The sequence below is a fragment of the Mytilus galloprovincialis genome, chromosome 2 (assembly GCF_965363235.1).
Source record: "Mytilus galloprovincialis chromosome 2, xbMytGall1.hap1.1, whole genome shotgun sequence".
Classification (NCBI taxonomy): domain Eukaryota; kingdom Metazoa; phylum Mollusca; class Bivalvia; order Mytilida; family Mytilidae; genus Mytilus; species Mytilus galloprovincialis.
The window spans coordinates 60,552,616-60,569,775 of NC_134839.1; the positions used below are offsets into that span (position 1 = coordinate 60,552,616).

At 32.9% G+C, this 17,160-nt stretch overlaps 1 protein-coding gene across 3 annotated transcripts in view; it reads right to left on the reverse strand.

Moving 5' to 3' along the window:
- LOC143064018 (uncharacterized) overlaps nucleotides 1-17,160 on the reverse strand; it is a 41,941-nt gene that overhangs the window by 19,649 nt on the left and 5,132 nt on the right. For 2 of the 3 annotated variants that reach the window (XM_076236514.1, XM_076236513.1), the window contains exons 3-4: nucleotides 11,433-11,593; nucleotides 10,345-10,454 (exon numbers count right to left, since the gene is read on the reverse strand). In XM_076236514.1, coding sequence (XP_076092629.1) covers nucleotides 10,379-10,454; nucleotides 11,433-11,593 — 237 coding nt within the window. In that variant the 3' untranslated portion in view covers nucleotides 10,345-10,378. Of the gene's footprint in view, nucleotides 1-10,344; nucleotides 10,455-11,432; nucleotides 11,594-17,160 lie in introns of those variants that run through there. The other variant, XR_012975162.1, reaches the window with a different exon arrangement.

Below are 17,160 nucleotides of genomic sequence, written 5' to 3' on the forward strand. Positions count from 1 at the left end.
TATGTTATTATATTTTACAACTTATGTTCCAACTAATTAAAGCTTACCAACTTATTGATCATCACTTTCCTTTATATGTCTGTTAACATTCTGTTTTGAACAAAAAGATTTGTTACATATACTTCACATGTATTTCTTTCAAATCTGACATTATTACAAAGCCATTAAATAAAATTCAGTCGAACTTGAAAATAATTGTGCAATCGAATATATATGCAAGTCGTCAACTGGTCAAGTGGCTAGATGCACATATCGTTAGCCATATAAACGCATGTCCTAATTGGTTAGTTTTAAAACTTCTAGACATATTTACGTAAATAAGGGATGAGTAAAGGAAAAAAATGATAACAGAACGACTGAATTAAAAAAGAAAAAAGGATGTACTGTATACTTCGTTCATTTTGAAAATCTATACGATGATTTATTTTTGTCTAGTTTCCTTATCAAAATAATTAAAATGAGAAGATAAATACCTTATAGCTTCCTTTACCGTCGATGATAAACTGTTTAATGTTATAAAACAATTTTAGCGTCTTTGACCTACTTTACCTTTTTATTCGGAGACTTGCGGTTATCTTCTGTTATGTTCAACGGGAACATTAGAATGATCTAGAATAGAACCCAGATGGAACCAAGAAGTTGGGTTGCCTTAACCAAACAACCCGGATGTTGAACCAGTTACCATGGTTTCGAACCAAAGAACCAAGGTTCAGAACCAGAAAACCCAGACGGAACCAAGGTTTAGAACCAGAGTGCCCGGATATAACCTAATTGCATTCGGAATTCTCATGACTTTTTATACCTTCAATGTATTTTCCAAATCATTTATTTATTTAGTATATTTACAAGTTTGATCGTTTATATCAATATACAATGTTATTTCCATTGTTGTATGCAATGTAGGTCTACATATAATATTAATGCTGCAGCTGATTTAATAAGTTTATGTAAATAAATCGAAAAAAAACTTCGATTTCTTAATAGTACAATCTGAATAAAATTCGGATCTATCATAATTTTCATTCGTATAGTTCTGGACAAAATATTCAATTTCATGATGTTTGATGTATAATGTGTCTCTCCCAGTTCCACATAGTGCTGTCCAATGGTAGGGGTTTTAATGGTAAATCACAGTCACAAGTCAGTGTTTTAATTAACCGCGTGTCCCACATTCTTAAACATGCACATGTGATGGTATAGTTACGTTTGATTTGTATACCGTTTTCATTTATTGACATTACTCCACGGATTGATTCTCAGTAAACGTCATTTTTCCAACAACAAAAATCTGCTCAAACCTTTGCTAAAAACCATCTTAAACTACCAAGAACTTGGCCTGCACTGGTGTAAGAGTTTTTGCTCTATGATAAAAGCCTTGTTGTGATTTTAAAATGAAGAACAACAATAAAAACGTACCGCTTTTCCTTTGATGTGAGATATATGCCCCGTGTTCATGATCTGATTTCTTGTCATGGATTGATTCCCTATCTGCACACATCTGCATGTGCCATGTCAGCAGTATGTAGCCCACGATAAATATTTTAAATTTTTTTTTTGTTTTGTTTTGTGGTGGATATCTGTATTATTGAAAGATAATTATTTCTACTCCAGTAACATATTGTGAGGGGTGTCCTCCCGATTTTCCACATAAAGAAACAGTGAATCCCGATATCTTTACAAATGTAATCATCCATTCCCGCATTCGCGAAAACTCGAATTCCAACAAAAAATAAATCCCCAAAGAAGGTACTTCAGCTTATAACTAACTGTATACACTGAGTAGATATTTAACGTTAATTCAACACTAACATAAAAATTGTTAACAGAACATGTATTATTATTGATACCCCTCAGCATTCAGTCATAATATTCAAAACTACACATTGACAACTACGGCGATAAGGAGTGTACGGTGACTAGATTATTCGGGTTATGCTATAAAACCGTGCACTTATAAGAGCCCGGTCAGAAGGAACATACCTGAAAGTAGTACATATTTAATAGTTCCTACTAGAACACACCCGTGATATCGCGGGTCCCGTGACTGAATTAAAGTATATAACAATGCGTATAAGCCTTATTTTAGTATTGGTATTGTCATCTGATAAAGTCATACCGATTATAAGATACACATTTTTTTCTCTGCTTTTCTGTTTGAACCCGTCGACCTGGAACTTATCAATTATTGGTAATAATAATTATTTGGAAAACAAAAGGTCATGGAATGGAGTATCTTTTAATCAACAGCATTGTCCTATAGTATTTATAATTAAAGTTGAATTCTTATATTCGCTGTTTTACGTCATGTCCGCTAACAAATTGAAAACTGTACCTATACGCCTTATTTCAAGTCCAAATTTTTAGTAATCTTATTGTTATCTTAGAAAGTCTTACTGATTAAAATACTACACAATAGGGAACAATTTGACCCTGTGATTATGACCCGTGTATATAGCAAAATCCTATAAAATACACCGTTTGGTGGTGCAAATTGAAAACTGTACCTATGCGCCTTATTTCAAGTCCAGATTTTTAGTATTCGTAATATTGTTATCTTAGAAAGTATTACTGATTAAAATACTACACAATAGGGAACAATCTGACCCTGTGATTATGACCCGTGTATATAGCAAAATCCTATAAAATAAACCGTTTGGTGGTGCGCCTGTCAGATGAGGAACGTACAGATAAGGTAACACACCCCGGCGTGATATCGCGGGTCCGTGAGTGAATCAAAGTATATAACTATGCGCAAGCCTTATTTTAGTATTAGTATTGTCATCTGATAAAGTCATGCCGAATATAAGATTGGTGGTGCGCCTGTCAGATGCGGAACGTACAGATAAGGTAATAGGTAACAGGTGAATATACTATTGGTATCGGTATCGGACTCGACCCGGAACTTCTTAATTATTGGCAATATTAATTACGTGGAAAACAAAAGGGCCTGGAGTGGTTTAATTTTTAATCTACACCTTTGTAATATATTAGTTATATATAAAGTTGAATTCTTTGATTCGTCGTTTTTACGTGATGACGACTGACAAATTGGACCTCGTAATTTTAGTATTATAGATGCATAGCTGTATCTATATAAATAGGTACAATATTTGGTTAACGCATGTATCAAATGAAAGCTTAAGAAATATGGGATCACTTGAGACCTTGTTGAAAGTTTATTATTGATAACAAAAATCTATGAAATTTAAATAAGGGGGCATATTTTGCCTGCTTCCCAGATAGGTCAATGTCCCTAATAGGCCTTGAGATGAGGAACTCAGATGACGTAATTAAAAAAATATTAGTCCGCCATACTATTGTGAATGATGTGATTTTATAAATGGACATAATTGAACAATAAGAACTGTTTTATAGAGCTGATGTGATGAGAGAGAAATATGTAAATTTGACCTTGACTAAATTATTAGAAAGGACAAATTTTTCATTAAATTTCATGATAATTATCTGGGATCATTTCATGAGGAGAGTGACATTTTTCATCATCTTTCGGGGTCCCGCAATTTGTGAAAAAAAGTTTTTTCACTTGCCATCCCGAAAATTTGCACAAAGCGTGATAGATATTATTCGGAACCAAATTGCGTTCGTAAATTCTCTTGACTTTTTATTACTTTAACGTATTCCCAATCATTTATTTATTTAGTATATTGATATATAATAAAGCCTGACGAAAGTTCATTCGATTGTTTCGGGATTGTTCTTAAATACTCGGATGCATCGGGATTCTTCAATCTCAAAATACTGAAAAGCAAGTGAAGGCTGCTTGGTGTTTGCATGCAGCAAAAACAAGTGAAACCTTTGGGGGGGGGGGGGGGAAACGTAAAAGTAGCATGTTCTGACAGAATATTAGACTTAAGTAAAATGTTATTGACATCTCTTTTGAAAAATTTCAAAATGGCTGCCGTTGATATGGACACAGCAGAATTTAAAAAGTGAAGCATTTACGGCCTTCAACAATGTGAAAAACCAAATGCATTATATTAAGTTAGAATTTGTTTAAAAAATATGAAAAATGAAGCATTTACGGCCTTCGACAATGAGCAAAACCAAATGCATTATATTTAGGAGTTACTTTAAAAAATATTTTAAATGGCACATTTTCGACCTTCACCAATGAGCAAATAGCAGATGTTGTTTAAAGAGTGTTTCGATGGAAGTCGCGAATTTCTGTATTATTCCCATTATCATGTCATTGGTCTGTATTCTTTATTTTTGTTTAATTATTCTCTTTAAATTTCTTTATACTTTACCACCCTATTAGCCTCTATTTTTTATATTGGGATATAAAAGCGTATAGTATGCATTTACAGTTTAAGATGCCATAAATAAATTAATATAACATCTGACACTACAAATTCTGTTAATAAGATATTTATTTAGGCGCTCCATATAAATAACATGATAAGAATCAATCAAGTTCATATGGACAGGTTACTCTGACATTTTTCTATAAATAGAGAATCAGGTGAAAGCTGCATGGGTTCTTATTATAGGACATTAATCTCGGCCAGGTCAAAAATGTTGCATAATTAGTAAAGGTTGAATAAAGTGCATTTTGTTACTATGCAATTATTCTAAAAATAGTAAAATCACGTGAAGGCCGCGTGGAGTCTGCATGCACAAAGCGTGATAGATATTATTCGGAACCAAATTGCGTTCGTAAATTCTCTTGACTTTTTATTACTTTAACGTATTCCCAATCATTTATTTATTTAGTATATTGATATATAATATATAATATATATAATTAGATGTTAATTAAATAGAAACTTGTCTAACATTATATTTTGTTTCATCTATTTTGTATTATGTTTGAATTTTTTATAGTAATTATTCTACTAATTTTAAGGCGCCGTGATTGGCAAATAAAGTATCTGTATCTGTATATGTGTTGTTGGTAGTTTATTTGAATATCATTGCCTTTCCTATTTAAAAAAATGAAGGTAATTATGCCGTCGAAACGGAGGATCGGAAGAAAACTACCCCAGCAGCAGATTTTGAGTTTGATTAAAAGGGGACATTATAATCAGAATTATATTCAATAGGTAAATTCAGCAGTGACTCAAATGATATGGTTCCCTTTACTAACCGAGTGCACAGCCACACGCTGAAATGTCTCGACTGCGTTTCTGATCATTGATGTTTATGTTGAAAGTTTTAAAAGATAAAGGTTTTACTATAAGTATCACAAACACTAAACATTTTTAAAGATTCGTGACAATGAGGTAATATTCCATACACTAAATATGTGTGACCTATCATATAAGGTAACTGAAAAACACACCAATACACAACAAATTAACATTAACCAATGAACCATTACAATAAGGTCAAGGTCTGACAATATCAGGTAGACCGACATATAAAAAAGAAGATGTGGTATGATTGTCAATAGGACAACTGTTCAAAAAAGACCAAATGACACAGAAATAAACAACTCTAGGTACTGCCTTCAACAATGAGCAAAGCTCTTACCGCATAGTCAGCTATAACAGGCCCCGGAATGACATATTTAAAACAATTCAAACGAGAAAACTAACAGGCTTATTTATGTACAAAAAAATGATGTACATTCTACAATCATTCCATACACCAAATAAAATTGACCTATTAATTACAGTTGTTGAAAAATTGATAAAAACACAAAACTTAACATTGACCAATGAACTATGAAAATGAGGTCAAGGTCAGACGAAACCTACAAGCCTGACATGTACGTCTTTACAATCATTCCATACATCACATGCATATAGAAGTTATCAAAGGTACCAGGATTATAATTTAGTACGCCAGACGCGCGTTTCGTCTGCATAAGACTTATCAGTGACGCTCATTTCAAAATATTTATAAAGCCAAACAAGTACAAAGTTGAAGAGCATTGAGGGTCCAAAATTTCCAAAAAGTTGTGCCAAATACGGCTAAGGTAATCTATGCCTGGGATAAGAAAATCCTTAGTTTTTCGAAAAATTCAAAGTTTGGTAAACAGAAAATTTGTAAAAATGACCACATTATTGATATTCATGTCAACACCGAAACGTTGACTACTGGGCTGGTGATACCCTCGGGGACAATACGTCCACCAGCAGTGGCATCGACCCAGTGGTGTAAATAGTTATCAAAGGTACCAGGATTATAATTTAGTACGCCAGACGCGCGTTTCGTCTGCATAAGACTCATCAGTGACGCTCATTTCAAAATATTTATAAAGCCAAACAAGTTCAAAGTTGAAGAGTATTGAGAGTCCAAAATTTCCAAAAAGTTGTGCCAAATACGACTAAGGTAATCTATGCCTGGGATAAGAAAATCCTTAGTTTTTCGAAAAATTCAAAGTTTGGTAAACAGGAAATTTGTAAAAATGACCACATTATTGATATTCATGTCAACACCGAAATGTTGACTACTGGGCTGGTGATACCCTCGGGGAAGAAACGTCCACCAGCAGTGGCATCGACCCAGTGGTGTAAATAGTTATCAAAGGTACCAGGATTATAATTTAGTACGCCAGACGCGGGTTTCGTCTGCATAAGACTCATCAGTGACGCTCATTTCAAAATATTTATAAAGCCAAACAAGTTCAATTGAAGAGCATTGAGGGTCCAAAATTTCCAAATAATTTATATATAATTGTCCTACGTTTTATAGTATCTTAGAAACTGCCCTAATCGTGTAACATTAACCTCGATCGATGGTCCATAAAATGAGGTCGGGGTCGGGTGGACCATGTCTGATGGACATGTAGACGTTGCAAGGATCCCATATACCAAATATAGTTGTTTTTCTATTACTCATAATAAGTGAGAAATTGCCATGACAAATAAACATATAATTATGTTTTCAAGCAGTAACTGAACCATGAAAATTAGGTCATGGACAATTGACATATGACAGACGGAAACCTTGTTACATAAGGTATATGCATATAAGTTATGAAGCGTCTTCAAAGTTTTGACATATAAAGCTTTATACAATTAGTTTAGGCTGATGCCGGATAACAATGTGTCTCATACTGCGACTTTCGACGCAGGCGAGACAAAAACACGTTCCAGTCCCCACACCTCATTATGGGCTATCATTACAGCAGCAGCAATAGGTAAAACAGAACAACATTTACTGTACACGATTGCAAAATCTATTATATTGCAATATCAACTGAAACAACACACAAAAATCTTCTGTTCAGATATCAAAAACAACTGTTTTGAATGACAATCAGGAATATCTACCGTAGTGAAAATTGATTCGACTGTCATACAAGTGAGAGGTTTAGCTAGCTATAAAACCAGGTTCAATCCACCATTTTCCACATAAGAAAATGCCTGTACCAAGTCAGGAATATGACAGATGTCATCCATTTGTTTGATGTGTTCGAGCTTTTGATGTTGCCATTTGATTAGGAACTTTCCGTTTTGAATTTTCATCGGAGTTCAGTATTTTTGTGATTTTCCTTTTTGATTATATAGTGTGAGTCCATTTGATATTTTGGTACATATAAATTTTCCATCCGTAAAACAGCTCTTCTTCCTTTGAAGTTAAGATCCGTTGGTATATGAAAGGTAAATATTACATGTGATTTGAAGTGAAATTATTTTATTCATCCATTTATACTAGTTTAAGTTCAGTTGGAAAGGTCCACTATTTGAACCACAGTTTCGTAGGAAAGCTACCAAGATTTCTGCAAACCTGCAAAATACAATAGAAGTACACAGTAAGTCAAACAAACACTTATTGTGTTGGATTTTGACAATTATATAAAAACAAATGAACTTGATACCATCCGGCAAACTTTCACTAAATCATATTGTAACAAATATGGGATTTTGTTATGTAAGGATGATTTTCAATTTAATTTTATTTTATATATTTTGGAGTTTAGAATGAAGTCCATTATCACTAAGCTAGTATATATTTTTGTTTAGGGGCCAGCTGTAGCACGCCTCCGTGTGCGGGATTTTCTTGCTGTATTGAAGACCCATTGGTGGCATTCGGCTGTTTCCGGTCCTTTATCGGGTTGTTGTCTCTTTGACATATTCCTCATTTCCATTCTCAATTTTGTAATTCCCCTTTCAGACATTTAATGGACGTTAGTGTTGCTGTCTCCTTGATGTATACTGTTACCACACAGATTCTGTAAGTCATGTTTGCATCTTCATCGAAATAGTTATCAAAGGTACCAGGATTATAATTTTGTACGCCAGACGCGCGTTTCGTCTACACGAGACTCATCAGTGACGCTTATATCAAAATATTTATAAACCCAAACAAGAACAAAGTTGAAGAGCATTAAAGATTCAAAATTCTAAAAGGTTGTGCCAAATACGGCTAAGGTCATCTACGCCTGGGATAAGAAAACCCTTAGTTGTTCGAAAAATTAAAGTTTTGTAAACAGAAAATTTGTAAAAATGACCACATTATTGATATTCATGTCAACACCGAAACGTTGACTACTGGGCTGGTGATACCCTCGGGGACAATACGTCCACCAGCAGTGGCATCGACCCAGTGGTGTAAATAGTTATCAAAGGTACCAGGATTATAATTTAGTACGCCAGACGCGCGTTTCGTCTGCATAAGACTCATCAGTGACGCTCATTTCAAAATATTTATAAAGCCAAACAAGTTCAAAGTTGAAGAGTATTGAGAGTCCAAAATTTCCAAAAAGTTGTGCCAAATACGACTAAGGTAATCTATGCCTGGGATAAGAAAATCCTTAGTTTTTCGAAAAATTCAAAGTTTGGTAAACAGGAAATTTGTAAAAATGACCACATTATTGATATTCATGTCAACACCGAAATGTTGACTACTGGGCTGGTGATACCCTCGGGGACAATACGTCCACCAGCAGTGGCATCGACCCAGTGGTGTAAATAGTTATCAAAGGTACCAGGATTATAATTTAGTACGCCAGACGCGCGTTTCTTCTGCATAAGACTCATCAGTGACGCTCATTTCAAAATATTTATAAAGCCAAACAAGTTCAAAGTTGAAGAGTATTGAGAGTCCAAAATTTCCAAAAAGTTGTGCCAAATACGACTAAGGTAATCTATGCCTGGGATAAGAAAATCCTTAGTTTTTCGAAAAATTCAAAGTTTGGTAAACAGGAAATTTGTAAAAATGACCACATTATTGATATTCATGTCAACACCGAAATGTTGACTACTGGGCTGGTGATACCCTCGGGGAAGAAACGTCCACCAGCAGTGGCATCGACCAAGTGGTGTAAATAGTTATCAAAGGTACCAGGATTATAATTTAGTACGCCAGACGCGGGTTTCGTCTGCATAAGACTCATCAGTGACGCTCATTTCAAAATATTTATAAAGCCAAACAAGTTCAATTGAAGAGCATTGAGGGTCCAAAATTTCCAAATAATATATATATAATTGTCCTACGTTTTATAGTATCTTAGACACTGCCCTAATCGTGTAACATTAACCTCGATCGATGGTCCATAAAATGAGGTCGGGGTCGGGTGGACCATGTCTGATGGACATGTAGACGTTGCAAGGATCCCATATACCAAATATAGTTGTTTTTCTATTACTCATAATAAGTGAGAAATTGCCATGACAAATAAACATATAATTATGTTTTCAAGCAGTAACTGAACCATGAAAATTAGGTCATGGACAATTGACATATGACAGACGGAAACCTTGTTACATAAGGTATATGCATATAAGTTATGAAGCGTCTTCAAAGTTTTGACATATAAAGCTTTATACAATTAGTTTAGGCTGATGCCGGATAACAATGTGTCTCATACTGCGACTTTCGACGCAGGCGAGACAAAAACACGTTCCAGTCCCCACACCTCATTATGGGCTATCATTACAGCAGCAGCAATAGGTAAAACAGAACAACATTTACTGTACACGATTGCAAAATCTATTATATTGCAATATCAACTGAAACAACACACAAAAATCTTCTGTTCAGATATCAAAAACAACTGTTTTGAATGACAATCAGGAATATCTACCGTAGTGAAAATTGATTCGACTGTCATACAAGTGAGAGGTTTAGCTAGCTATAAAACCAGGTTCAATCCACCATTTTCCACATAAGAAAATGCCTGTACCAAGTCAGGAATATGACAGATGTTATCCATTTGTTTGATGTGTTCGAGCTTTTGATGTTGCCATTTGATTAGGGACTTTCCGTTTTGAATTTTCATCGGAGTTCAGTATTTTTGTGATTTTCCTTTTTGATTATATAGTGTGAGTCCATTTGATATTTTGGTACATATAAATTTTCCATCCGTAAAACAGCTCTTCTTCTTTTGAAGTTAAGATCCGTTGGTATATGAAAGGTAAATATTACATGTGATTTGAAGTGAAATTATTTTATTCATCCATTTATACTAGTTTAAGTTCAGTTGGAAAGGTCCACTATTTGAACCACAGTTTCGTAGGAAAGCTACCAAGATTTCTGCAAACCTGCAAAATACAATAGAAGTACACAGTAAGTCAAACAAACGCTTATTGTGTTGGATTTTGACAATTATATAAAAAACAAATGAACTTGATACCATCCGGCAAACTTTCACTAAATCATATTGTAACAAATATGGGATTTTGTTATGTAAGGATGATTTTCAATTTAATTTTATTTTATATATTTTGGAGTTTAGAATGAAGTCCATTATCACTAAGCTAGTATATATTTTTGTTTAGGGGCCAGCTGTAGCACGCCTCCGTGTGCGGGATTTTCTTGCTGTATTGAAGACCCATTGGTGGCATTCGGCTGTTTCCGGTCATTTATCGGGTTGTTGTCTCTTTGACACATTCCTCATTTCCATTCTCAATTTTGTAATTCCCCTTTCAGACATTTAATGGACGTTAGTGTATCTGTCTCCTTGATGTATACTGTTACCACACAGATTCTGTAAGTCATGTTTGCATCTTCATCGAAATAGTTATCAAAGGTACCAGGATTATAATTTAGTACGCCAGACGCGCGTTTCGTCTACACGAGACTCATCAGTGACGCTTATATCAAAATATTTATAAACCCAAACAAGAACAAAGTTGAAGAGCATTAAAGATCCAAAATTCTAAAAGGTTGTGCCAAATACGACTAAGGTCATCTACGCCTTGGATAAGAAAATCCTTAGTTTTTCGAAAAATTCAAAGTTTTGTAAACAGGAAACTTGTAAAAATGACCACTTTATTGATATTCATGTCAACTCCGAAGTGTTGACTACTGGGCTGGTGATACCCTCGGGGACGAAACGTCCACTAGCAGTGGCATCGACCCAGTTGTGTAAATAGTACCAGGATTATAAATTAACTAGTACGCCAGACGAAAATGTACTACATAACATTATCCTTGGTACTTTCACACTTTAAAATTCAAAAGTCAACACATCACTTGGCAATCTTTTTTGTGTGTTTTGCATTATGAAAAATATATACCTTGTACTGTCAAATCCCCAAAGTAAGTATTTAAATCCAATAATCCTCCATGTTCGTATGAAAATTGGTATTTCATCAGCACATGTTGTTCTTCCTTTGTCGCTTAAACTCCCAGATTCACGACAGCAGTGGAAACTTGGATGATTACACTTATAAGTATTCTGTAAAGAAAGATAACTTGGATGATTACACTTATAAGTATTCTGTAAAGAAAGATAACTTGGATGATTACACTTATAAGTATTCTGTAAAGAAAGATAACTTGGATGATTACACTTATAAGTATTCTGTAAAGAAAGCTAACTTGGATGATTACACTTATAAGTATTCTGTAAAGAAAGATAACTTGGTGACCACACTTATAAGTATTCTGTAAAGAAAGATAACTTGGATGATTACACTTATAAGTATTCTGTAAAGAAAAGTAACTTGGATGATTACACTTATAAGTATTCTGTAAAGAAAGATAACTTGGATGATTACACTTATAAGTATTCTGTAAAGAAAGATAACTTGGTGACCACACTTATAAGTATTCTGTAAAGAAAGGTAACTTGATGATTACACTTATAAGTATTCTGTAAAGAAAGCTAACTTGGATGATTACACTTATAAGTATTCTGTAAAGAAAGATAACTTGGATGATAACACTTGTAAGTATTCTGTAAAGAAAGATAACTTGGATGATAACACTTGTAAGTATTCTGTAAAGAAAGATAACTTGGATGATTACACTTATAAGTATTCTGTAAAGAAAGCTAACTTGGATGATTACACATATAAGTATTCTGTAAAGAAAGCTAACTTGGATGATTACACTTATAAGTATTCTGTAAAGAAAGATAACTTGGATGATTACACTTATAAGTATTCTGTAAAGAAAGATAACTTGGATGATTACACTTATAAGTATTCCGTAAAGAAAGGTAACTTGGATGATTACACTTATAAGTATTCTGTAAAGAAAGCTAACTTGGATGATTACACTTATAAGTATTCTGTAAAGAAAGCTAACTTGGATGATTACACATATAAGTATTCTGTAAAGAAAGATAACTTGGATGATTACACTTATAAGTATTCTGTAAAGAAAGCTAACTTGGATGATTACACTTATAAGTATTCTGTAAAGAAAGATAACTTGGATGATTACACTTATAAGTATTCTGTAAAGAAAGATAACTTGGATGATTACACTTATAAGTATTCTGTAAAGAAAGCTAACTTGGATGATTACACATATAAGTATTCTGTAAAGAAAGATAACTTGGATGATTACACTTATAAGTATTCTGTAAAGAAAGATAACTTGGATTATTACACTTATAAGTATTTTGTAAAGAAAGCTAACTTGGATGATTACACTTATAGGTTTTCTGTAAAGAAAGCTAACTTGGATGATTACACTTATAAGTATTTTGTAAAGAAAGCTAACTTGGATGATTACACTTATAAGTATTCTGTAAAGAAAGATAACTTGGATGATTCAATTATAAGTATTCTGTAAAGAAAGATAACTTGGATGATTACACATATAAGTATTCTGTAAAGAAAGATAACTTGGATGATCACACTTATAAGTTTTCTGTAAAGAAAGGTAACTCGGATGATCACACATATAAGTATTCTGAAAGAAAAGTAACTTGGATGATCACACTTATAAGTATTCTGTAAAGAAAGATAACTTGGATGATCACACTTATAAGTATTCTGTAAAGAAAGATAACTTGGATGATTACACTTATAAGTATTCTGTAAAGAAAAGTAACTTGGATGATTACACTTATAAGTATTCTGTAAAGAAAGATAACTTGGATGATTACACTTATAAGTATTCTGAAAGAAAAGTAACTTGAATGATAACACTTATAAGTATTCTGTAAAGAAAGGTAACTTGGATGATTACACTTATAAGTTTTCTGTAAAGAAAGCTAACTTGGATGATTACACTTATAAGTATTCTGTAAAGAAAGATAACTTGGATGATTACACTTATAAGTATTCTGTAAAGAAAGGTAACTTGGATGATTACACTTATAAGTATTCTGTAAAGAAAGATAACTTGGATGATTACACTTATAAGTATTCTGTAAAGAAAGGTAACTCGGATGACCACACTTATAAGTATTCTGTAAAGAAAGATAACTTGGATGATTACACTTATAAGTATTCTGTAAAGAAAGCTAACTTGGATGATTACACTTATAAGTATTCTGTAAAGAAAGATAAATTGGATGATTACACTTACAAGTATTCTGTAAAGAAAAGTAACTTAGATGATTACACTTATAAGTATTCTGTAAGGAAAGCTAACTTGGATGATTACACATATAAGTATTCTGTAAAGAAAGATAACTTGGATGATTACACTTATAAGTATTCTGTAAAGAAAGATAACTTGGGTGATCACACTTATAAGTTTTCTGTAAAGAAAGGTAACTCGGATGATCACACATATAAGTATTCTGAAAGAAAAGTAACTTGGATGATCACACTTATAAGTATTCTGTAAAGAAAGGTAACTTGGATGATTACACTTATAAGTATTCTGTAAAGATATGTAACTTGGTGACCACACTTATAAGTATTCTGTAAAGAAAGGTAACTTGGTGATCACACTTATAAGTATTCCGTAAAGAAAGATAACTTGGATGATTACACTTATAAGTATTCTGTAAAGAAAGGTAACTTGGATGATTACACTTATAAGTATTCTGTAAAGAAAGATAACTTGGATGATTATACATATAAGTATTCTGTAAAGAAAGATAACTTGGATGATCACACTTATAAGTTTTCTGTAAAGAAAGGTAACTCGGATGATAATACATATAAGTTTTCTGAAAGAAAGTAACTTGGATGAACACACTTAGAAGTATTCTGTAAAGAAAGGTTACTTGGATGATAACACTTGTAAGTATTCTGTAAAGAAAAGTAACTTGGATGATTACACTTATAAGTATTCTGTAAAGAAAGGTAACTTGGATGATTACACTTATAAGTATTCTGAAAGAAAAGTAACTTGGATGATTACACTTATAAGTATTCTGTAAAGAAAGCTAACTTGGATGGTTACACTTATAAGGATTCTGTAAAGAAAGATAACTTGGATGATTACACTTATAAGTATTCTGTAAAGAAAGATAACTTGGGTGATCACACTTATAAGTTTTCTGTAAAGAAAGGTAACTCGGATGATCACACATATAAGTATTCTGAAAGAAAAGTAACTTGGATGATCACACTTATAAGTATTCTTTTAGATGGTGACATTCCCTTGTCACCATCTTACGGTGTTTATATATCTCAACTTGTACGATTCGCTCGTGTATGTAACAATGTTTTAGATTTTAACGAGAGAAATTTATGTATTACTGAAAACTTATTACACCAGGGTTTTCGATATCACAAACTAGTCAAAACATTTACTAATTTTTATCATCGGTATAAAGACATCATTCGTAAATATAGCTCAACATGCAGACTTCTAATACGTTCAGGTATTTCACATCCAATTTTTTATGGTAATATTCTTTATAAAGCACAAAGGTGTCAGTATTCACCTCAGAAACTTACAAAACCTTTGAATAGACTTATTAAGAAGGGATATAATTACGATACTGTTGTCAAGTCATTAAAGATTGCATATTTTGGCGTTAATATTGAGTCACTGATAAGGTCTTTGCATCGGAACTAAACACATTTATTCTAAAAACAGTTGTTGGCATGACACGGGTTATGTTCTTCTCATATATGTTATGATGGTATGATACTAAACCCCTAACGGGAAGGATTGTGCCTGATGTTCATATGATGAAATCATAATCTTTCAGTCAGTTTAGTTGAAGTCTGGAGCTGGCGTGTCAGTTAACTGCTAGTAGTCTGTTGTTATTTATGTATTATTGTCATTTTGTTTATTTTCTTTGGTTACATCTTCTGACATCAGACTCGGATCTCTCTTGAACTGAATTTTAATGTGCGTATTGTTATGCGTTTACTTTACTACATTGGTTAGAGGTATAGGGGGAGGGTTGAGATCTCACAAACATGTTTAACCCCGCCGCATTTTTGCGCCTGTCCCAAGTCAGGAGCCTCTGGCCTTTGTTAGTCTTGTATTATTTTAATTTTAGTTTCTTGTGTACAATTTGGAAATTAGTATGGTGTTCATTATCACTGGACTAGTATATATTTGTTTAGGGGCCAGCTGAAGGACGCCTCCGGGTGCGGGTATTTCTCGCTACATTGAAGACCTGTTGGTGACCCACTGCTGTTGTTTTTTATTTGGGCGGGTTGTTGTCTCTTTGACACATTCCCCATTTCCATTCTCAATTTTATTCTGTAAAGAAAGGTAACTTGGATGATTACACTTATAAGTATTCTGTAAAGATATGTAACTTGGTGACCACACTTATAAGTATTCTGTAAAGAAAGGTAACTTGGTGATCACACTTATAAGTATTCCGTAAAGAAAGATAACTTGGATGATTACACTTATAAGTATTCTGTAAAGAAAGGTAACTTGGATGATTACACTTATAAGTATTCTGTAAAGAAAGATAACTTGGATGATTATACATATAAGTATTCTGTAAAGAAAGATAACTTGGATGATCACACTTATAAGTTTTCTGTAAAGAAAGGTAACTCGGATGATAATACATATAAGTTTTCTGAAAGAAAGTAACTTGGATGAACACACTTATAAGTATTCTGTAAAGAAAGGTAACTTGGATGATAACACTTGTAAGTATTCTGTAAAGAAAAGTAACTTGGATGATTACACTTATAAGTATTCTGTAAAGAAAGCTAACTTGGATGATTACACTTATAAGTATTCTGTAAAGAAAGGTAACTCGGATGATCACACATATAAGTATTCTGAAAGAAAAATAACTTGGATGATCACACTTATAAGAATTCTGTAAAGAAAGTATTCTGTAAAGAAAAGTAACTTGGATGATTACACTTAAATATTCTGAAAAAAAGGTTACTTGGATTATTACACTTATAAGTATTCTGAAAGAAAGGTAACTCGGATGATTACACTTATAAGTATTCTGTAAAGATATGTAACTTGGTGACCACACTTATAAGTATTCTGTAAAGAAAAGTAACTTGGATGATTACACTTATAAGTATTCTGTAAAGAAAGATAACTTGGATGATTACACTTATAAGTATTATGTAAAGAAAAGTAACTTGGATGATTACACTTATAAGTATTCTGTAAAGAAAAGTAACTTGGATGATTACACTTATAAGTATTCTGTAAAGAAAGATAACTTAGATGATTACACTTATAAGTATTATGTAAAGAAAGGTAACTTGGATGATTACACTTATAAGTATTCTGTAAAGAAAGATAACTTGGATGATTACACTTATAAGTTTTCTGTAAAGAAAAGTTACTTGGATGATTACACTTATAAGTATTCTGTTAAGAAAAGTAACTTAGATGATTACACTTATAAGTATTCTGTAAAGAAAGGTAACTTGGATGATTACACTTATAAGTATTCTGTAAAGAAAGGTTACTCGGATGATCACACATATAATTATTCTGAAAGAAAGATAACTTGGATGATTACACTTATAAGTATTCTGTAAAGAAAGATAACTTGGATGATTACACTTATAAGTATTCTGTAAAGAAAAGTAACTTGGATGATTACACTTATAAGTATTCTGTAAAGAAAGATAACTTGGATGATTACACTTATAAGTATTC